Below are 24,273 nucleotides of genomic sequence, written 5' to 3'. Positions count from 1 at the left end.
ACTATTATAACAAAGGGAGCAACCAATCCCAAGCCACAAAGGAAAAGACATATGGGGATTGCTCCGCCTTCACACCGATCAGCCACTTGAGCATCTCTCAGCACCTAAAACCATACTCTTACAGATGGCGCCCACGTGGCTAGTAAGAACTTCCACTTAAAATTTAACAAAAGCTTAAAAAAGGGTTTTAGAAATAAAAGAACAGAAATAAACAAGGTTTCTTGGTAACAACATTTTTCTCGGTTGGACTCTGTTTTGCGAGAGACAAGCAGATATTTACACGGCTCCTTTAAGGGAAGATTCCTGACTCAACATAATCGACAAAAAACCGCACAACTTTTAAATAACTCAGCTAACAATGTATTGGTGTGTATGAGAGATGGCAATGGCAGCGACCAGATCTCCAAGCCGGCAGCATGCTTGCTGAATGGCAGTGCAGACCAAGGCCCTGGGCACAACTTTCAGTGCTGGTGGTAAAAGCACCTGCCGCCATCTTTGGTAAACCACAGCAAAAACAAATATGACTTTCATTTCAGCAATATTGTTGTTTACCAGATAAAAGAATCATGGCCAGAACAATATAAACATTTACAGTAAAGACAAAATCATATTAAGAAAAACCTCTAAAGGTTTTCATTATGTTTTAAAATATACATAGACATAGGGAAAAATTACATGGTTTTAAAAAGACAAAGAGGAACTGGGTGTGGTGGCACGCAACTTTAATCCCAGAATTTGAGAGACAGAGGCAATCAGATCTCTTGTGATTTCAAAGTAAACCTGGTATGCAGAGTAAATTCCAGGACAGATAAGAGTTACATAGAGAAACCCTGTCTCAAAAAATAAAATGTAAAAGAAATAGAGAAATAATAAAGCCACGTAAAGATAAAAAGCTCAGAGAGAATCTGGTTACTATATGGTGTTATATTGTCTTTGTATCTTTTGATTGCTTAGGAAATAACAACTGTTAAAACAAATGGTGCTAAATCAATCCAATTTATATATTTTAAAAATGCTTTGACTCAAAAATTTAAGTTCAAGTACAAGTTACTGGGGAAAAGGATTTCTATTTTTGTTTCCACAGAAAATGAAAAGCTGTGGATTCCTTCCAGACTAATGTGGTTTGAGCAAGCCAGACCCCCTGAAACAGTGTACCAGGTGATCCTTCATTTAAAACAGCTTGAACAAGCCAGCCTTGCAGACTACAACCAGGATTTCTGTGTCTTCTTAGGATCCCTATGACAGCGCCCACTATCAGCAGGAAGTAGTTTGGAAAGAACAATGCCCAAATTCCAAAATATTGTTTATAAATGTTTGTTTTCATTTTAATGGGGTTGGTCATAAATGGTTAATAATCACAACCAATATGTTTTTAAAGGCAAAAAGGGGATTATGGTATAGATATGATTACTTTGCTTTGGAATGTATTTTTATTGATACAAATTTAAGGTCAATTTTGTGATATGTATATTTCCCCTCTTGTTTAGGTATTGTGTTTATATAGCTCATTTATAAATGTAATGTATAATGTATGTATAATGTATTACAGATTATAAATAATTACCTAGGATAGTCAAAGCTTAGAGTTAAGTTAGTTAGGTTTTTCAAGATACACAGAGATGTATTTGAGAGAGATAGGAATTCTTCAAACCTTTCAAAGACCTATAGAATATGGCATTTAAAATGGTTTAGGGTTTTTCTTGACAGTGAGATATAACTGCCCTGGGCAACACCACCTACATCAGAAACGAAGATGGACATCGAAGAAACGGGTTATGAAGTTTGATTTCAGTATGGCAAGACTAGCCATTTGGACAAGATACTGCTCTTGTCTGGACTGTTTGACTTTATGCTATATAAACTGGACTTTCACCACCCACAAAAAAGTGACTTCTGATTCAAGATGGACATTGCTGCAGAGTTCCTGCTTCATGGAAGAGTGCCAGACAGTCTGCAGGACACAGAGAAAATTACTGATGGATTGCCAGTACAAGAAGACAGTTTAAAGTTTCCTGCTTTAATGAAGAGTCTTCCAGACACACTATGGAATATGGGCTGAAGATGGAAGATTACAGAACTTCAGGTAACTGACAAGGCGAGATGTCTCCGTCATTTCTAGAGTTTATATATTATCCTTCTGTTGTCTTTGATGGAGTTGAAGGCAGATAGTTATGGTTATAGTGTTCCTTAGTTAGGCTTAAAGATTAGTTACATATAGGACTTTAGACAAATAAAGATAGGATAGGTGATGGAATATTTTCTTCAAATCATGCTAAATGTTAATGGACTAAATATTGTTAACTGTGATTCTTACTTGGTAACTGTTGTGCTATATATTTTGCTATGTTAAGGTTAAAACCCTTCTTTTTATTTTAGACAGAAAAGAGGAGATAATGGGAGATGCCATTATGTATATATGTTTCTCATACTGGTTAATGAATAAAGCACTGTTGGCCAATAGGGAAGGAAGATAGGAGGGACTAGGAGACAAGGAGGATAGAGGGAAGTAGGAAGGAGGAATCAAGATGGAGAGTCTGGAGAAAGCAGTATGCCGCTGGCTCCCCGGTAAGAGAAATACATAGATCAGCAGAAATGGGTTAATAATTAAGGCAGAGCTAGCCGATAAGAAACAAGTAACCAGGCCAACAGTATTGTATCAAATACAGAGTCTCTGTGTATTATTTGGGGCTGGCGGCGTGGCGGCGTGGCGGCGGGACAAGACCAGCGGCGGCAGGCAGAAAAACTGTACTCCTTACATATACCTCTCTCAGGTAATGCAACACATTCTTTTATCCTTCAGTCATTTTCAAGGCGTTTCCATATTTACATGGTTAATACCATTCATCAAGTAGGTGTGTCATTCCATACCACATAGAAGACAGGCCTGGACTCTCTTTATGGACACCACATCCTCAGCTCATCCATGGCTGCATGTCCTACCACCCATTATAGTGAGCACACAAACACTATTATAACAAAGGGAGCAACCAATCCCAAGCCACAAAGGAAAAGACATATGGGGATTGCTCCACCTTCACACCGATCAGCCACTTGAGCATCTCTCAGCACCTATTGCATGGTCATCTAATCATTCCTTTCCAAGTCACGTTGGGCACTGTCGGTTGTTGCTTAGAAGCCAGTTTTGTTGTGTGGATCTTCCTGGGGGTATGTGAACAAATGTCTACTCATCTCAGATAGGGAACTATGACAGAGCAAAGAAACAGTTCCATCAAAAAACCTAACTTTGCAAACTAACAAGCTGACCTACCTTCCAGGCAGGTCAACAGGCCAGAGAATCTCCTTAGCAGTGGGTGGCAGTGAGCCGTAAGAGTCTTGTGAGTACTTTACTTCCTGAGTTTTAAGAAACCTTTCTGAGTCTCTGTCTCTTTCTATCTCTTTGTCTTTCTGAGACAAAAGTCTCACTATGTAGCCCTGGCTGATATAGAATTTATAAAGATCCTCCTGCCTCTGCCTCTTGAATATTGACATTAAGGGCCTTGCCCAACACCAGGAACTTCTTGAGTCTTAAGGAATCTCCTTTAACACAATTAATAAAAGACCCAGAGACTGATATTGTGGTTCAAGCTTTAAGCTGAAGATTAGAAAAGCAAAGCAGGGGCCACTAGCTCTTACTTCTAGGTCAGGCCCAAAGGGCTGACCCAGGAGCTCTCACCAAGCCTCAGACTGCTGCCTCTCCTGAGCATGGCTGGAGAGAATCCTGAGACTGAGCCTACCGAAGACCCTGCTCCTACTATATTTTATACACCTCTAGTGCTGGAATTAAAGGCCAAGTGCTGAGATCATCTTTATGTGAGCTGTTTCTCTTAGCACTGGATCAACTGTGAGTAGTCAGTGTGGCCTTGAACTAAGAGATCCATCTACCTCTTAACTAAAGGTGTGTGCCTGGCTTCTATGGCCTGTGGCTGACTGTGCTTTCTGTTTCTCAGGCAAACTTTAATAAATCATAAATAATATATCACCACACCTCCAACTAGGATTTAACACCACTCCAACTCTCTCTCACTCCCTCTCTTTCAGCAGGGTCTCTCTATATAGTCCAGGAATTATGAAGACTAGGGTGGCCTCCTGAGTACTGGATTAAATGCATATGCCATCATGCTCTGGCTTCTGCCATAATTTCATCTTCACTATCCTTAGCAAATTACTAAACCAAATTTATAATTCTAGTTTGAAAACCATAATACACATATGCATAAATCTGAGGATATTCTCAAACATGAATAATCATGAGTAAAAAGATTACAATTAATTATTTAATGTAAAAATATTAATTTCTAATCCAACATGTTACACCAAAACAAGAAAAGCCATCAAACCTCTTACATCTAGAGTGACAATACAGTAACAGGCTCCCAGACTTTAGCACAACTGATGCCATGTTGGAAGCACCATTATGACCTTAGAACCTGGCACACAGGTCCCAACAGCTGCCAAAATGGGAACATGGACTTAATCCATCAAAAACCTGGTTCCAGGATTTAGGGAAGTTCCTAAATGTACTCACTTTGCTTAGACTTCTGTAGTTTACCTTCCTTACTGTTCTTGTTAATCAAAGTGTGTCAACCAGGATGTGACTTTTGTACATAAAGGACAAAAAAGGGTAAAGCTTGGCCTGGATGATTTGGGTAAGAGCCCTGTGCAGTCATTAGCAGGACATACAGACTTTCTATATGTTCTTCAGTGGAGATACCATGCAATGATAGTACTTAAACTCAGAATATAGAAATAAATCATATGTCACCAAAACAAATCACACAAGAAATACTTTTCTATATTAGTAACTACTATTTATTAATATAGACATTTTGTTCATCATTTCATTTTCCTGCAATTATTTTCCCCATATTATTGATTGGTAAAACTAGAAAAATAAAAAGATGAGCTACTCTTAGTTTCACGGTAAATGAAGAAGCCTTTTATTGACATAAATCCTATGTTCTTTTAAATTCTATTACATCTTATTTTGTGTGCTCCTCAGGCCTCTTGGCAGGCATCCGTTTCCACTGAGCCACCTCGCCAGCCAGCCCCCTTGCTTTTTTCTAAACACTGTTGTAGCTGTGTCTCTTATAGTTATAATAATGCAAAGTTGATACAATCTAGACATTTAGTAACAAGGACAACAATGTAGTTGGGAGGTGTTTGCCAAACTAGAATGACATAAACATTGAGAACTGTTACTTGAGAGAGCAAACTATGACACTGTGTACACGACAGTGAGAAAATCGGTATTTCTTACAGAAAAAGGCGAAAAATAAAACCAACATATTCTTGTTGGTTCAATGTGGGTAATGGAGGGTGATTTATTCTTTGCGTTTGCCCCGTCTTCATAATTGCACCAGAACTGCTTCAAACGACTAAATTAAGACAGCAAGTTAACATCAGTTTGGCATCTTCCCACAAAGCTCCAAACTAAAGTCTAAACTCAAGTGCAGTTCCAAATGGCATCCTACATTCCTCTAAGACACCTGAAAACTACAAGAGTCAAAGGATTTTACGATGCTCGTAATTTGTTGGTAGTCTGACATAATGAGCCTATTGAGAGCTTTCTGGGATTAATGACCTCTGTGTCTTTTAGAAGGTACGAGTTTAATAGCTTTCTACAGGAATAAGCTTATATTTTCCAATTATTTTAGGAATGTGCATCTCGTTTAGACTAAGACTTGAAGCAAGTACAGATGGTAGGAAAAGATGAAGCGTTCACTAAGACGCGCTTGCCTCCAAAGCCTCAACTTTTTGCATTGTCTACTCGCTGCGTGCCAAGCGCTGTCGTCTCCAATGTCACCGAACAGGATGGGCCTCTACTGGAGGGAACCTGAGGTCCGCAAAGAAGCGCAGAGCACAGACGCAATCTCCGCTAGCGGCTCCGCTGATGTTGCCAGCAGAGAGGGCTGGGACCTGGCAGGCGGAGACGCGTTGGGCAGGAGCCCGGAACTAGCAAGGCCTTGCTACCGCCGCAGTAGTGCCGCAGCAATCACCGCGGCCCGCTTTGAACACGCCCACGCTCTGCCCAGGACGCAAGCACGCATGCGTCTTTGTAGCACGGCAAAGACTTCCGGGAAGCTGCTTCCGCCTCGGAGCGTTCACTTCCGCCGCGGTCCGCGGAAACTGTGGTTATGGGAGAGGGCGTTCCGCTACCAGTGCTCCCGAGGCGGAAAAAGTACAAGGGACTGTTTGTCCCCGTCTGTCACTTTGTAAACGTTTCTGAATGATTAAGCTAACGTTTGATTCACCTTTACTGTTAACAGTAACAATTTGGGATGTTTTCAACCTCTCTGTTTCGCTCCCAAATTGATAATAGCATGGAAATGAACTTGATGGGAAAAAAAAATCTTCAAAGGAAAATTTTGCCTAGAAGTCCTTAATCTGCGTTATTCTGCTTTTTTTTTGAAGAATGGTTTATGTAACTATGAAATTGGCCACAGTTCGGTATAAGCACCCATTATTTATCTCCTATTTATCCCTTCCAAAAATAGAAAGCTTAATTCCCATGTAAAGCACACCACAAAGAACGGGTCAGAAGGGGACCTGAGAGATGATACTCTGGCGGTTTAAAGGCTTTCGGTTAATGACTTAGCAGCGATAAGTGACACAGAGGTATTTCCACCCACTTCTGGGCCTCATGGAGAATCGGCTCCCAGCAACGCACTCTCAGCACCAGCACCGCACCCCTTGGCTCCTCACTCCTGCAAGTTCCTACACGTAAACGCTCAGCAGCCATACGAACTGTGGCTCAGTCCGGGCCTCCATCTCCGCTTGTTCCGCCCACTGGCTCCGGAAATTACATCAAGGCCCTCCGCGTCCCGCCCCCGGACGTGGGGCTTTTTCTATCCGGATTCTTAGCGCGGACTCGGAGCGCCGCTTTTCTCTACGTGCTTTGCACATGCGCGACTGCTTTCCCCTTATTCCTCCGCTTCCACTGGCGTCCACGGTTCGCGGGGCCGCCGCCAGCGCGGCGGACAAGTCGGCAAGTTCAAGATGGCCGCCGCGGAGCCCCCGTCGCTGCGGGAGCAGCCGGAGTAAGTGGACGGCGCGGGGGATCGGAGCCGGGCCCGCGGGCCTCCGGCCGGGAGGCGGCGGCGACCTGCGCGACGGGCGGGAAAGTTCAGGCCTAACGGCGACAGCCAAACTTTGCCTTTCCGCGCGCCGCGGGTGGTGCGACGGGAGGCGTGGGAGCGGCCCCGGCTCTGCTGCCCGTGGGGCCGCGGCTGTTGGGGCGCCAGCGGCGCGGCCTGCTTGCGCGTCGTTGCCCCGGGAGGCGGTGGCACGAGCGGCCTCTACAGGTCCAGTTCGCGTGGCGGCCGCCGCTGCCCTGAGGTCGTGCCTTCCTGCCCTCCCTCGGGGACGGTGGAGATCTCTGGTCTCAACCCTCTGCGACCTCCGCGAGGGGCACCCGAGGGGCAGTAGGGGCTGGCAGGCCAAGCTCCACTTTCCCTAAAGCATACACTGTCCCCGCGGTCCTGTTGATGGTAAAAGCGGAGACGGAGGTGCTAGGGTCACACTTTTCGATTGTCCCGGAAATTGTCTTTGCTAGCAAAGTCTTTCGCCCTCTTATCTCTCCAACCACAGCCCGGTATTATATCCCTGCCCATTGGCAGCTTATCTCCAACTTTCAAACTTGAGGCAAAGTGGGGTAGACTGACTGGGTTTTGAGGCCTGACAATTTTTTGCCTTAGTTTATAATTTAGCCCCGTAGGAAGAAGACACTTGGGAGAAGTATTGGGAATTGTTACTTTCTGTACTAGTCTCTGTTTATAATTAAGCTAATGTAGAAGTTGTTGAGACCAAGAGAACAACACATTCTTGAATAGGCAAAGGCTAGTGGGTTTTTTCTCTCATGTTTATGCTAGGAAAGCTTAAGTTAAAAGAGAATGGCATTGAAGACTGTTGCAACAGCGTTCCCCCCTCCCCTTTATCTGCATTATCTAATGTTTCCAGCCTTTTTAGAAAAGCGTTTGATACCGTCTCCGGCAACTTGTAATAGAGGACAAATTTGCTACCGAATAACTTTACTTCTTTGCAAAGCGTCTATCTAGGGTTTCCCTGTCGTTTGCTTTACTCAGCCTGACAGAATTCAGCGGTTTTTTTGTTGCTGTTGTTTGTTTGTATTAAGTAGACTTTGTTGTGACATTTTGGCTTAACAGAACAGATAAGGGCTTTAACTAGACGTAGCTTATTGTTTCATAGAGTTCATGGTGTGGCAGTTATAGGAAGTCAGGCTGTAGAGTGTTCTAGTAATCTGAAAAGTTCTTAATAGTATGTCCATTTATTTAATTTGAGGGGAGAGTTCATTTTGAGGATGTCAGCCCTATTACGTTTGCATGTTTAAATAATACTATAGTTATAAACATGCTTTTGTTTAGGCTCTGCCAACTGCACATAACACTTGATGGTGGTTGATAATTTACCCTCCCTTCCCCCACAGAAATTGTGTAAGTGGAATTTTTTTTATGTTCTATTTTCACTAATTTGAAAGTAATCAATGAAGAAAGTGGCAGTATAATATGAAAGAAGTCACTATATGTGTGTGCTGACCATAGTGCTCAGACAGTGTCTAAATGGCTTGTAGTTATAGGGAAGCTATTCAAAATAGAAAATTAAGAAAGAATACATGTATTACATAGTTTTAAAATTCCTCAAAGGGCTTTTGTTGTAATGGCCTGTACATTTGTTAGCTTCCTTTAGTTCATTAAAACAAAAACAAAACTATTTGCAGTCACTAGGGACCAGGTACTGTTCAATTTGTTCAAATAGCTCATTAATTCTTGTAACAATACTGTTGAAGTAGATACTGTTATTGCTATTATGGGTGATGAAACTAACATGGAGAAATAAAGTAGTTTGCTCAAGGTCACACTGTGATGGACACATTTAAATTTGTGCAGTTTGGTTTTAAAGACCCTCTTCTGAGACACAGTTGACTCCCTTTTCATTTGCCCTTAAGATTTGAAATAATTTTTTGTTAGTATCCCAGAAAGATCCTTGTATGGGGCGAAGAGGAATTAAGGATCTGAGTTTGAGCCCTTTTGCACATGTTAATAAGCAAGTACTTTACCCCTGAGTCACATTCTCAGCCTGAGATTATTGAGAAGGGCCTGATACTACTAGGAGTGAACTCAGAACCTCACATATGCCAACCTAAGTAAGCACTCTACCACAGAGATGCATCCCACTCCCATGAGGATTGGCTATGTCCTTCAGGCCAGTCCCCCAAGCATGTCCTACCATTCCCAGCTAAAATATGATTTAGAAAATAAGGGCAAAAGATAGGTCTATGACTAATTTGTCTTCAGCATCCATTGTAACAGGTACATCAGTTTTGTTTTAAAAATATTTCAGTTTGTAAGAGCAAGTCATTTAGCTACTTTCTTTACATTCACTTTGCTCAACATTAATATATTTTTTAATGATTGTACTTTTAAAAATTAATTGTCTAGCTTGTCTCTAATGAAAAAGTTGAATCCTTCCTAGCTGGGCAGTGGTAGTGCCCACCTTTAATTCTAGTGCTCTGCAAGAAAAGGCAGGATCCCTAGTTCGAGGCCAGCCTGGACTACAGAGTGAGAGGCAGGACTATACAAAAACTCTGTCTTGAAAAGCCAAAAAAGTTTTAAAAAGAAAAAAAAAATTGTCGATAATTAAACATGACGGTGTACATCTTTAATTCCAGCTCTAGGGAGGCAGAGTTCTCCTAGTTCTAAGCCAGCTAGGGATATATAGTGAGACCCTGACTCGGACAGGTCTGACTTTGAGCTGCTTATGATGGATGGTACATGCTTATAATTCTAGTACTTGGAAAGCTGAGGCAGGGGGAATGAAAGTCCCAAGCCAGCCTGGGTTGCATTGTGATACCTCACCTTACCCTGTCCCTGTTTTCTGGGAGAAGTTTGTAAGAGAGAAAATTAAAAATAGCAATGCTTGGTAATTTGTGACTTTATATTATTTTGTATTTATTGTGCCAGATCCTCCCAAGACCTAGGTTGCTTACAGGGTAAAATTTTACAAGTGAGCAAACTGCTGAACCCCCTGTGTTTTTGTTCTTTAGATTAAGCGTTGATGCTGACTAATGTGAATAAATGTTAACCAATCCTTGTAGGTTACCAGTAAATTCTTGTTCTATAATATACTTGTTGTAGATATGGATGCACATTCATTTGTTATATTGTAAAATGCAAATGTAAAGAATAGATTTATATGTGTGGGATTTATATAGTCTATTGTCCATGTAAACTACCCAAGAAACCATCAGTTTTCTTAACCAGCAGCTTTTTACTGTTTTAAGAGAAAACTGTTGGTAGTGAAAGCTGTTTTTGCCACTTTATTTATATACCCATTTCTTGTAGTACTGGTATAATACCAAGGTTTGACACATATTGGGCACTATACCACTGAAGTGCTCTTGGAACCATAAACTATAACACTTGTTTTCTGAAGTTTGTTTTGAAAGATCAACTGAAGAAGATAGAAGTCTGCTGTATGAGTATACAGGATTATTTCAGTTAACATTGTTTATCATAAGGTAACATTTTTTAAAATCATGAAACTATAATTTGTAAAATGGATTTTTTTTTAAAACTAGATAATGTCACTATTTCTAATGGAACTTATTTCATACCAAAAGTTAAATGCTATGCATAACAGTCTGTTTCCACCATTAAAAAAATCAAACAATCAGGAAACTCCAAATTTTTTGTGGGGAGGAAATGAGTAGATTTGAATCTACTCATTTGAATTGCAATGAGTAGATTTGAATCACTTAGGTATTGCATATTAGGTATGTGTGCACATAGAAATCTTCTGTTAAGCACTCTGTCCTAAGGAAGCAAAAGTAGGGCTCTTAAGTAATTACTGTGACCACATTTCATGTGAATTTAATTGTCACAACAAACCTATGATTTGTCTGTGTTACTGATTTTATAGTTTTTATAGCTGAAGACAGTGGCATTAGAGGAGCACCTTCCCCAGGGTTACAATAGCTGTGTTATGTTGGGGCAGCAACTTGAGTCAGGTAGTTTGATTCTAGAGTCATCCCCTTTTGATGGTATTCCTTCAATAACTCAGTAACTACCCAGTCATCTCCATAGGGTATGTTTGCATATGTGTAATTGTCTAATATGCATACAATAATATCTGGGGGGGGCAGTTCATGCTAAACTCTGTTACAAATAAGGATTTAATATCGTTTTAGGTAGGTGCAGTTGTTTTCCCCATCCGAAATTACAGCAGTGGGCATACAGAAGCAGGTGGATCTCTTTAAGTTTGAGGCCAACCTTGTCTACAAAGCAAGTTTCAGGACAGCCAAGGCTACATAGAGAAACCCCATGTCAGACTGGGAGACAGGGATCCTTACCAGATTCTCACTACTAGTACAGTAGTAGAACCAAGTTTAACTGCAGCAGTCTAGCTTGGGAACTGCTTACTTTAATTTTAAGAGCATTTTTATGTCATGTGACTTATGGTTACTTTGACTAAAATTTTTTTACTATGGATACTTACATTTTATATACATTTAAAATGAATGTTTTTTAAAAGATTAGTGTAATTTTTCTAAAGCTTTTCCCCCTAATCAGTCAAGATTCATGGAAAACATTTTGTGATTCAGGGAACCATATTATATTTGTCCTGTATTTGTCTATTAGCAAGGAATTGACCCACACTAAAACCTGACATCATAGGACATTTTCTCTTTAATACACTATCAGAAATTGAAGTTGTAGATTTCGGGGTCCCTTTTGATTAATACCATGTAATGGCTGTATGTTTTCCTCGCCTTTCTTGTTGTCAGCTGATAGATAGCTTCTTACCCAAAAATATTCTGCCTCCCTCACCCCTACCAAGCAATTGGAAACTGCGGCCTGCCAGAGGACAAGACTATGTACCCACCTCCTGCTACAATCCCCAGAAATGACAGTGCTTTTCTAGACAACCCAGCCAACATTGTGCCTTTGGGTTTTTCAGTGGGCCTTTCCTTCTGTCTCAGTCACTCATAGAATCAATCACATACATGCTGTCATCTGGAGGTGTTTCACTTGAGATCTTGGCCTCTGTTAGATCAGATCAGAGTCTTCCATGAGGTGCACTGACTACAGCCATCTGAGTGTGGTTTTTCTCTACATGACACACTTGTGTGGCCTACTTTCTCTATCCCAAGTGCCGTTTCTCCACATTATTTGCTTACTCTCAAGAATACTCTAACTGCACTTTTAGTCTTCAGCCCATATCTTTCTTAGTTAACATCTTTTCTTTAATGTCCCTACTTATTTGGCTACCACCCCTCCCCCACGCCACACACACACCTCCTTACCCCTGTGTTATATAAAACACCCTTCTTGTCTGTTCTCAAAAATGGGTTTAGGTGACCCTTGCATGTTCCAAGACCCCCTTATTTGTGCTTTTTGTTATTGGAACTTCTCTAATGTTTTATGTTTTTTTGTGTGTGTGTGGTGTTCTTTCCCACTGGACTGCTTTCATTGAGGGAAACAAACATGTCCCTGCACATTTTTATTTTCTGGTCTCCTTGCTGAAAATCTGCATATAGTAGCTGGTCATTTAAAAATGTTCAGAAATTGATGCATAGCGCATAGATTCATGATTCTTCCTTTTTTTTTTTTTTTTTAAACTTATTTAAAAGCACCAGAAATATATCATTTGGAGGCAGGTGAAATGTATCTTCCTTCAAATTAGTGTGGTGGGCTGAACCCAAGACTATCTCGAATTTGCTCTTGAGTCCCATCTTGTAGACAGCAGCAGTGAAGTGCTTTCAGAGGGAGAAGTTACATGCTTACTGCTTATCAGAGCTATGACGTTTGGTGGGATTGGTACATTCAATATGTTATTTCACTTAGAATGTTTTGAGTTGAAGTGGCTATGCTGGGACACAACCTCACGGAAGTCAAGGAGCACCTGCAATGCTGTTGAGGCTGGAATTACTGAACACTTAGTCTTGATAAGTTGAGAGTCTCAAACTCTCAGTAAAACCCAGGCATTTAAAACACAGAACATCCCTTAGTTCATTCTTTTTTGCATCCACCTGCAATATGAACATAATTTGGTATAACAGTTTCTATTTGAAATTTAGAGAGTGAATAATTTGCTTTACAAATACTGGATCAAAACCTGCAAAGTTTCTGGTGTTAGACTACTGTTAACTTCCAGAATGTGTCTTTCATCATGGTTGTTGTAGCAAGGCAGCTACAAACCAGGTTTATATTGTTACTGACTGCTTATTTGGAGCTAGTCAATGTTAGCCCTTGAGATTTTTTTTCTTTTTTTCCAATCAAGAGGGATGATTAGATGAGATGTGTTCACAAGTCGTAAACTGCTAGCTAGGCTTATTATAGAGACACCAAGTTTTCTGAGTGTCAAGTTAAAGAGATGAGCTTCCCACTATGTAGTATCTATGCCTTATGAGAAGAGAAAGTGGGCCTTTTGTTTTTAGTATTTGTGAGAAGTGCTAGTTTAAAATAAAATTATTGGAGCTTCCGTGAAACTAAAATTAATGGGATTTTATTGTTGCTGGTTTGGATTTCATTTCAGTTAAATGATTTTTTCCCCTTACTATTGTTATAACTGAACACTGGATAAATGCTGTGATTGTAAAATATGTTTTGTACATTTGTAGAATGGATGATGCTGATAATTCTGAAAAGAGTATAAATGAAGAAAATGGAGAAGTATCAGAAGACCAATCTCAAAATAAACACAGTCGTCACAAAAAAAAGAAGCATAAACACAGAAGTAAACATAAGAAACATAAACATTCCTCAGAAGAAGATAGGGATAAAAAACACAAACATAAGCATAAGCATAAGAAACACAAAAGAAAAGAAGTTATAGATGCTTCTGACAAAGAAGGCCTGTCGCCTGCAAAAAGAACTAAACTTGATGATTTAGCTTTGCTGGAAGACTTGGAAAAACAGAGAGCCTTGATTAAAGCTGAGCTTGATAATGAGTTAATGGAGGGAAAGGTCCAGTCTGGAATGGGGCTTATTTTACAAGGCTATGAGTCTGGCTCCGAAGAAGAAGGAGAGATTCATGAAAAGGCAAGAAATGGAAATAGGTCCAGTACCAGGTCTTCCAGTACACGGGGGAAACTTGAAATTACGGACAACAAAAATAGTGCAAAAAAACGAAGTAAGAGCAGATCCAAAGAACGGACTAGACATAGGTCGGACAAAAGGAAAAGCAAGGGAGCTGTTGACGTGGTGAGAGAGAAAGCAAACAGGAGCAAGTCCAAGGAGAGGAGGAAATCCACAAGTCCGTCCAAAAGAAGCAAATCTCAAGACCAAGCAAGAAAATCAAAGTCCCCTCCCCTTAGACGGCGGTCCCAAGAAAAAATTGGGAAGGCCAGATCTCCTACTGATGAGAAGATTAAGATTGAAGATAAAGGTAAAATAAAGGATAGGAAGAAATCGCCAATTGTAAATGAAAGAAGTCGAGATCGATCTAAAAAATCCAGGTCCCCAGTTGACTTACGAGAGAAATCCAAAGACAGAAGGTCAAGGTCCAAAGAGCGAAAGTCAAAACGGTCTGAAATTGACAAAGAAAAGAAGCCAATTAAATCTCCTTCAAAAGATGCCTCTTCTGGAAAGGAAAATAGGTCACCTAGTAGAAGACCTGGCCGTAGTCCTAAAAGAAGAAGTTTGTCTCCAAAACAGCGGGACAAGTCAAGAAGAAGTAGGTCTCCACTTCTCAATGACAGAAGATCTAAGCAGAGCAAATCGCCTTCTCGAACTCTGTCTCCAGGTCGAAGGGCCAAGAGCCGATCCTTAGAAAGAAAACGAAGAGAGCCTGAGAGGAGACGACTCTCTTCTCCAAGGTAATCTGTTCACAGAACATTCAAGCTTTTAATAGTGCTTTTTATTTTAAAGGAAAAAATACAGAGTGAAGATCATTTTAAATGACATGGTGATTAGTTTCATAACTTTAATGTAATTTAGTACATTAATTATATTAACACTGGAGTGTTTGATAGTAATTTATGTATGTTGTATGAATAGTTGGACCGTTTCTTTCAAATTCTTGACTTAATTTAGCTTCTAATTTGTTCAGTCAACCATTTAAATTCAAGCAGTTTATTAAATGTGCATGGAATTTTCTTAGCTCAGTGGGGAGGATATCTCATGATCTAGCTGTGACTGGCTTCCGGGTTAGTGTTCTTACTTCAGCCTCCTAACTGCTGGGTGTAGAGGTGTGCTCCACTATGCTGACCCTAAGTCAGTACAGTATACAATCAAAGAAATAATTTATTAGGATCATAGAAGTAAATTTTGGGAAAACGAAGAGGCTTTTTAGAAACTAGCTACTGTGTATATAGGAATTGTGCATTTGAAATTATCTTAAGTGCCAAGTTTTCCTTACTAAAAAGATGTTGGCTTGTAAAGATGGTATGAATTTTAGCTATTTAGTCATTCCTTTAATATTAATATGTTTAGTGTAGCCAAGTTGATCTTGAAGTTGAAATCATAACATTCTGAGAACTTTAAAGAGTTTTCAAGTGCCATCTTAAGAGATTCTTTGCTCTTCACTTCTAAGTAGCCTTGTACTAAAAATGCTCACGTCTCCCCTTTACTTCAGGACTCAGTTTTGAGGCTGGCTCTTTACTGATGGTCTTTATCTGAAGTGTTTCAGTCATCCCAGTTTTCTTTTAGTTCAGGGTTATAGAAGACCAAACATGTATTCATAGCACCCCCCCAACCATAAAAGATAGGCGGAAGAAAAGACCAAATAATGCAGAAGCTTCTGAGGTTTTGGCCTCTTTATCCCTTTACAGTCTCTCCCAATAAGTTTGTATCCTGCTAGCCCACTTCATGTGCATATTATAGTTGAACATAAGTGTTTTCTTATAAATGGAGTCTTAATACAATTTATGTCAAAGTACAGATGGTATACCATTTTTGGAAAAATGCTTTGGTGACAGTATATAGGTTTTTATATATATATATATTATATATTATATATATATATATATATATATTATAGCCTCAGTAAGTTCCAGTGTAGCTGTTCCATATTTTGCTGATGAACATTGGATGGGTTTATTTTTCACTGTTGTGTACAGGGATGTCTGTTAGTTATATTTGAAGCTGTGAATTTGCCCAGTCTCCTTATATGTACGGTTGTATCTTAGAAAGTTCGAGTTAACCCTGCTCTCACACCTGTGTCAAGTCACAGGCATGCACACATACATACAATGAACAAACAAACAAAAAAGGATTTCTCAACCACAGAAATATCAACATATAGACACTTCAAAATGAGAGAATAGAATATTATGACCCATTTAGACAAAATTCCTTTTAGTTATACATCCAAAATTAGAATTTCTTTTTTAACATGAATAGCTTTTAAATTCTTATATTCTGAGGTCATGGGAAGTACATTCATTGTATGCCTTCTGTAACGCCATAATGCCAGTGGGGTCATCTGATTTTAAATGATAATTCAAAGCAAACTAATCAGTTACCCTCATTAAGTTCTGAATCTTATGCTCTTTATATGCCAAAAAGATTAGTTTGTTGTATTTTTCTCCTAACTTGCATTTGTTGTTCCCCTTAAGAACGCGACCTCGAGATGATATCCTCAGTAGATGTGAACGATCAAAAGATGCCAGCCCCATTAATAGGTGGTCTCCAACCCGAAGAAGAAGTAGGTCTCCCATTAGAAGGAGATCTCGTTCTCCATTGAGACGCAGCAGGTCTCCAAGAAGAAGAAGCCGATCTCCTCGGAGAAGGTAAATTAACTGACAATGATTCCTTAACCTTTGGCCGTTTTTGAAACTTGTGTTAGCTGTATTATTAGCAGCACATTTTAATTTGTGACCTCATAGCCTTCTGTTAGCATGTGGTACCGCATACCATTTTACTTAGTGCAGTTTCCTTTGAAACTTATACAGGCCATTTAAGGAGCTAGGGAGATGGTTTAGCTACCCTTCCAGAAGTTCCAAATTTGGGCCCCAGCATTCATGTCATGTGACCAAAACTGCTTGTAACTCCAGTGCCAAGGGATCCAATGGCCACTTCTGCCTTCCTGGATATCTGCATGCACATGGTATACAGGCACACATAATAAAAGGAATCTTTAAAATCGATAATGAATTATTATTATTATTTTGTGGATTTTGTTTTTCAAGACAGTTTCTTTGTATAGCTTATTAGACCAGGCTGGTCTGGAACTCACAGAGATCCTCCTGCCTCTGCCTCCCAAGTGCTGAGACTAAAGGCGTGGCCACCACTGCCCAGCTGATAATGGATTTTTTTAAACAAGCAAGACCTTTTTTTAAAAAATGAATGTTGTATAAATAACTTGGTTTCTCTAACTAAACCATTTCAACTTACTGTTAGAAAAATTTTACTGTTTTTTTTCCTCTTTCTGTGCTGCCGGTGTGTATAATCACTGTGATCTTCCTGAGCAGACTGGGGCAGGTGACGTTCCTGCTGCCATCGTCTTGCCAGCTCTCTTGTCTTCTTGGTTGTGGGTCCATTTTCTGTTCATAGTGTTATCTTTTCATGTGTGCAGGTGTCCGACATGGCCATAGGGCATTGGATCTCTTGGAATTGGAGTTACAGGCAATTGAGTTACAGCAAGTTGTGAGCTTCCTGCTGTGGGTGCTGAGAACTGAACCTAGGTCCTCTGTTAGAACTGTGAGCTGGGCTGGAGAGATGGTTCAGTGGGAAGAGTCCTGGCTGCTTGTGCAAAAGACCTGGATTTGGTTCCTAGTAACCACATGACCCACATGGTAGATCACAGCCCTACCCCCCCCCCATTATAAATAAATAGATTAATTAATATTCCAGTATTTCAAAAGGAAGCCTTAGGTTCACATTAGACTTACGGGTGTTTGTCTTTCCTATACCTAATGAACACTAGTGTGCCTTAAATTGGTTTTCTTAAAACATAATTAGGTCAGTAGGGTGGCTTGGTGGGAAGAGGTGCTTGCACAAAGCCTAAGTTAATCACCAGATGCTACAGAGTGTCAACTGAGAACCAGCTCTTGAGAGTTGTTTTCTGACCTCTGCTCATGTGCCTGTTAGATGCATACATGCAGGTGTGAATAATAGTTTTTAAGACTTCATAGATTAATTCACGGTTTTTGGTGTGTATAAAGTTATGAGTTGTGACAGGCACATTTAGTCACCACAGTCTAGGGAAAGAAGATTTTATCTCTTGGTAATCAGTGTCTCCTTTGACTTTAGCAATCATCTGAGTGTTCTGTCCTTAGGTTTCACAGGAAACTTCTTTATGCTCCCATTTTTGAAGTTTACATAATTAGTAATACAGTTTAAAGTAAGCACAGCTGGCATGAACAGCTTAGAAAACAAGTGTCATTGAGACAGAAAAGAAACCTCATTTTTACTATACTAATAAATATATGGCTGGAGAGATGTCTCAGTGGCTGTGAATGTGCTACAAGCATAAATACCTGAATTCACATCCATAGTACTCAGATAAAAAGCTGAGCATGGCTACACAGCTACATTTGCTGTTCTAGCAGAGGACCTGGGTTTGATTCTCAGCACCCACTGGTGGCTCACTGTTATCTGTAACTCTAGTGGGTAGCAGTTGTACACACACACACACACACACACACACACACACACACAGACACACACACACACACACTCTCATTTAGGCCCTCACAAACACAAATCTTTAAAACCAAATTTTTATGCCTCTGGGTCTTGCAATCTAGTCCTCACAGCCTCCCTAGTGCTGGGATTATGTGGTGTGCCACCATGCCTATATACTTTTCTTTAATAGAATAATTTTTGGAGACATTTGGGTTCACAGAAAAATTGAGTATAGAGTTCGGAGTTCTTCTTTAATTGATACTTTAACAGTCTGTCCCTTTTTTCCCTTCAAATAGAGATAGGGGTCGAAGGAGCAGGTCACGCTTGAGAAGAAGGTCTCGATCAAGGGGTGGTCATAGAAGACGAAGCAGAAGCAAAGTAAAGGAAGATAAATTTAAAGGAAGTCTCTCGGAAGGAATGAAAGTTGAGCAAGAGTCTTCATCTGATGATAAGTAAGAATGTAACCATGTCCATTTCATGTTCTAGTTATAGGAAATTGATGTGCTGGAGATCTTTAGCTTCTACCTAAATGGTATAAGTGAATCCCTAATTTCATGCAGAAGTTAACCATCTGCGGTTATTAGGTAGACTTACGGCATAAGTAATGCTTTTTCTGATATTAGGGGGTCTGTTTTGTCTAGATTTGAATTGAATTTTGGGTCATCATTTTACTGAGTCTTCCTTTTGTTTTTATGAGAAAGAAAAGACCAGTTTAGGGTCTGTACAAACTTCTATACAAAGTTTAGACTTTTCGGTTTATGTCAGATGTTACCTGCTTTTCACTTGGACTAGTTGATAGTGTGTCTGTTATGATAAAGTAAACATTTGAATGACTTAAGTTTTCTAAAGTGCAAGTTTCTAAAAGCACTGTTTCTGAATCAAAGCTAATTTAGTAAGTATTTCTCAGTAGCATTTATTGCCTCCTTGGAGACATTTGTTCCTGTCTGAAGACATTTGGTTGTTACCTGGTGCCAGAGATAGTAGATCCTGTAATACACAGGCTAATTCCACCTTACAAAACAAACCATTCCCCCAAATCAGTAGTGCTTGGGTTAAGGAGCCCCAGTTGGTTCTATGACTGAGGAAGTTGAGAAAAAGAGAGTTCTGCGTAGAGCCTGGCATAGTCACAGAGTGTACTTGCAGATGTCATGAACTACTCAGCAGACACTAAGCATCAAAAGGACTGCACTGAGGAGGCCATAAAATTGGGGAGGCCCTTGAACATGTAGGTGGACAGTTGGAATGGTGTTGGGCATTGAGCCTCATTGCCCTTCTGAAAAGAGTCAAGTATTTGTATGTATACTTTTTTGTTGTTTTTTCGAAACAAGGTTTCTCTGTATAGTCCTGGCTATCCTGGGACTTCACTTTGTAGATCAGGATAGCCTTGAACTCAGAGATTCAGAGATCTGTCTGCTGCTTCTGAAATTAAGGCATGCACCACCACTACCACCCAGTGGACGTATAATTTTTTGGGTTTCATGTTGGTTTCTGCTGGGTTTTCAGGTGACATCACAGCCTGCTTGCATTTTTGAAATTTTAGAAATATACCAGAAGCTTCCACGATCTTTCTGTGATCCAGAAAAATAATAACAGCTTACCTGTTCCAGCTTTTATTTAGAGATGAGAAAACTCTTATCAGAGCAGGAAAAAAAAAAAAAAAAACTCTAAGTAATGATCTCTTGTTTCTAGTTTTGGTGCCATGAACAAGGTGGGGTAAAGTTTGCTGGGCTTCCATCAGGCAGCTGAGAGACGGATCAGCAGTGATGAATTGACTGTGGCTCCAACTTTAATTTTAAAATGTGTAAGTTAACAGTTTGGGCATCTGCAAAAAGTGTGAAAACCTTTTTTTTTTTTTTTTTTTTTTTTTTTTAATTAAAGCCTTGAAGATTTTGATGTAGAGGAAGAAGATGAAGAAGCTCTGATAGAACAGAGGAGGATACAGAGGCAGGCAATTGTGCAGGTATGCGATGTTCCTTGTAGTGCTTGGTACTCAGAAGAAAGGATTTCAGTTGAGCAAAGAAGGGGGTAGCGACAGTAACCGTGGCACTAGAAGAGCTTACACATTTGTGATGACACTTGCATTTCTTTAGTTATTAAAGATGTCATGTTGCTCTTTGTTTTATTTACGTAGAATTGTAAATTTTTTGTATGAAAATTTAAAGTATTCTTTTTTAATAAACATGAAATTCTTATAGTGTAGGATAAATTCTAAGTTCATTTAGCAAAATCAATGATGTTACTATACATAAAACGCTAGTCATAATGGCAAGGTTTATAATTGCAGTTTTGCTTTAATTTGTGTGTGTATGTACAGTGCGCACACACATACGTGTATCTGCATCGTGGCATGAGTTTGGTGATATGGATACTTTGGAAGGAGTTGGTTCTCTTCCTCCATGTGTGGGTTTTGAAGATTGAACTTGATTGCCAGCCCATAATTGGGGTTTTAAAATGAAAGTTGAATGAGAAAGGCGTTCTATACAGGTCTCAAAAGTCATGAAGTGGGGCTGGAGAGATGGCTCAGTGGTTAACAGCACTGATTGCTCACTACCAAAGGACCAGGGTTCTATTCTCAGTACCCACATGGCAGCTCACAACCGTCAGTAACTCCAGGGGACCTGACATCCTCACACATACTTACATGCAAGTAAAACAAACACTAACACACATAAAATAAAAATAAATAAATTATTTTTAAAAAGGTCTTGATTAATAAAACTTACCGCTTTGAAAGACAAACCACATGCCCTTGCCTGTCCTGAGACAAAAGCCTGGTATAGCCACTGGAACAACTGGGGATAGCAATCCTTTTGAAATGCCTTCTCAAACGACAAAGATAAGCGCAGCCATGGCAGCTCACCTACACACATGTAGCAGGTGGTAAGGCAGGAAGCCAAGGACTGAATCAACTACAGAGGAAGCAGGACAGACCTGGAAGGTTTTTAGTGACACTGTAGTAAATAAAGTCTTTAGTAAGCTGATACTCCTGAAAACTTGGTTGAATCTGTTTTGCTCTTAGCCAGGTTCTCGACCCCTTATCTGGCACCCTTGCCAGATGGGCTTCAAAACTTAGATATTTTTGAATGTTAAAACAGTAATACAGTATACGTCTATGCACATCAGTTAGAGCCATCTGAGAGATCTAAAACAGATTCTGTAACCAACACATTAATATTTCTAAAATGAGATACAATGATAAATACGATTTCATATGGTCAGGTGTTAAAAACCTGATGAATGTACACCAGACATAGAAATACTTTTCAGAGTTTGTGGAATTTGGAATTTTGTAGGGATTATATGACTGAAGCAAGCCAGGTGTGGATGCCTTTGTCATTTTACATTTGTGTGATTTCCAGTATCTTAATGCAGCAACTTGTTGAAAGTAATGTATTTAGATAATTGGTCTTTTGAAGCTAATGTGTCTATTATTACAGAAATATAAATATCTTGCTGAGGATAGCAATATATCTGTGCCATCTGAACCGAGCAGCCCCCAGAGCAGTACGAGATCACGTTCGCCTTCTCCAGATGACATCTTGGAGCGGGTGGCTGCTGATGTAAAAGAATATGAGAGGGAGAATGTTGACACGTTTGAGGCCTCAGTAAAAGCCAAGCATAACCTGATGACGGTTGAACAGAATAATGGTGAGTTAGAGTCGTAACAATGCCTTTCTCTGGCGTTTTATCTGTATAACCTTAAATAATTAGATTTGAGGGGAAATAAAAGGAAATAGGAATATTGTGCCCCAAGTAATGTTCTACAATATGCTTTTTAGCTTACTTTGTGCATATATGTGTCTGTACGGTAGGGGTTGCATGTTGCAGGCCAGAGGACAACCCCAGATTTTATTTCTCATTCCCCATTCACCTTTTCTTGAGACAGGATCCCTCACTGTCTGGGAACTTGCTGAGTAGGCCAGCCTGGCTGGCCATGGAGCCCACCTGTCTTTGTCTCCCCAGTGCATGCAGCTGTGGTGCTAGCAAGGCGAGGACTCAATTCCTATTTCTTATCCAGGATGTCTGTATGCAGTCATCTGACAGATGTGTACCAACTTAATAGTATTAACTGCTCATCAGGTTGTTTTTAGTGCTAAGCCACAGAATTTTGGAATGGTTTCCTGGAAAGCCAATATGCTAGAAGTATAAGAAGTTTGATTAACACTAACTGTTTTTCTGTTGACTTGGGTTTTAGTTTCTGTTTTTATTTCTCTAGTATTAATGCATATTTCATTTAAGGTTCATCTCAGAAGAAGCTTTTGGCGCCTGATATGTTTACAGAATCTGATGATATGTTTGCTGCTTATTTTGATGTAAGTAATTTTAAATCAGTGATTTAGGAAAAGGTCTGTTTAACTAGTACATATAAGCAGTTTCGGAGAGAAATGATGTCCACATTAACAACATAGGAAGTGTTAACAGGCTATGTGAATAGTATCTCAAACTGAAATGTACTATCTTTGTTTCTCCCTGAGGCCAAAACTGTGTCAGTTTTTATAAGATGTACAACAGAAGAATTGGATAACTTCACCGAAGTTGCACACCTACACAGAAGCCTAAATGTGTAGTGTGTGTGCGTGTGTACATATCCCACCTCATCACGTGGATAGGAATATATGCATGTGTTAGATACCCTGAGGGTTAGATACCCTAAGGTTAAGTAACCTTAGTCACTAGTTAGGTTTTTGGTTGGTTGCTTGATTTTCTTTTTTTTTTGTTTGTTTGTTTTATTTTTGTTCTTGTTTTGCTCTAATGTTTAACACTGCCTGTTGCAAATAGACCTGGGAGTTTGAGGTCATTTTCAGTTTGTATTTAAAGGGTCCTAAGAAATACAAGGCCTTAGTAAAAAGAAGTAGGATAAATGTAACCAGAAAAATCAAAATGAGGCAGAATAAACAATGTATGAGACCCTGATTAGCCTAAGTAGTCTGTAATGCATCTCATGGACCACAGCAAGCACACTAGAAGATGAGTTAAGAGGAGATGAAATGAGTATTGTCCCCAATGAAGTATTAGCACCCATCATTTACTTAGGTGGTACTTCTGTTCCCTTTCTGTTACTGCAGTGAAACACTTGGACAGTTCATTTATAAAGAGAAAAGATTGGTTTGGGTTCCAGTCTATAATCAGCCTTGCCACTTAGGGTCCATGAGTAGGCAGCACATCATGGCGGGAGCAGGTGGCAATAAAATTGCTCATCTAATGGTAAAGAAGGTGAAGAAAATGGAAGGCTACTGAGTGTCAAAATCTTTGAACTTCTACTAGATGTTAGCTCTTTAACAGATCCCACTGCCTTCCAGTAGTGCCAGTCTGGGGACTAAAGCTTTTGTCACAAAGACTTGGGAGTATGGGTTGGGGGTGCTTAATAACCAAACCATAACATTATTGTAAGACCTGCTGGGTTTCTGGAGAAAAATATATAGAATAGGGTTCTTCACAAATACTAGATAGATGTTATTTTTAATTTTCCACACAGGCTCAACCTAGTACAGCCAGTGAATGTTACTACATTTCATGCCTGTGTGGTAAGGGTACATACAACTGTCTCCATGGACAGGGAGGCAGAGAAAGAAATGATGGAAATCGGTAGGTAATGTTGGATGGACACTGTGGTAGTTAATGAAATTAAGTATGTAGGGGTTTCTCCAGTCTGTCTTACCAGCTTAAGGAAACCAGACCTGATTTTTAA

At 39.8% G+C, this 24,273-nt stretch overlaps 1 protein-coding gene across 6 annotated transcripts in view; it reads left to right on the top strand.

Annotated features, from left to right (window-relative positions):
• The first annotated feature begins 6,801 nt into the window (after positions 1-6,801).
• The window catches only part of Prpf4b (pre-mRNA processing factor 4B), a 34,314-nt gene continuing 16,842 nt past the window's right edge, over positions 6,802-24,273 (top strand). For 5 of the 6 annotated variants that reach the window (XM_051194456.1, XM_051194459.1, XM_051194457.1 and 2 more), the window contains exons 1-7: positions 6,805-7,037; positions 13,637-14,833; positions 16,574-16,747; positions 18,881-19,036; positions 20,463-20,544; positions 22,022-22,232; positions 22,824-22,897. In XM_051194456.1, the coding sequence (XP_051050413.1) occupies positions 6,997-7,037; positions 13,637-14,833; positions 16,574-16,747; positions 18,881-19,036; positions 20,463-20,544; positions 22,022-22,232; positions 22,824-22,897 (1,935 nt within the window). In that variant the 5' untranslated portion in view covers positions 6,805-6,996. Of the gene's footprint in view, positions 7,038-13,636; positions 14,834-16,573; positions 16,748-18,880; positions 19,037-20,462; positions 20,545-22,021; positions 22,233-22,823; positions 22,898-24,273 lie in introns of all 6 variants that reach the window. The other variant, XM_051194460.1, reaches the window with a different exon arrangement.

The sequence above is a fragment of the Phodopus roborovskii genome, unplaced genomic scaffold (genome assembly GCF_943737965.1).
Source record: "Phodopus roborovskii unplaced genomic scaffold, PHOROB, whole genome shotgun sequence".
Lineage (NCBI taxonomy): Eukaryota > Metazoa > Chordata > Mammalia > Rodentia > Cricetidae > Phodopus > Phodopus roborovskii.
The sequence above is the reverse complement of the archived record's forward strand: the minus strand, read 5'-3'. Positions and strand labels throughout refer to the sequence as shown.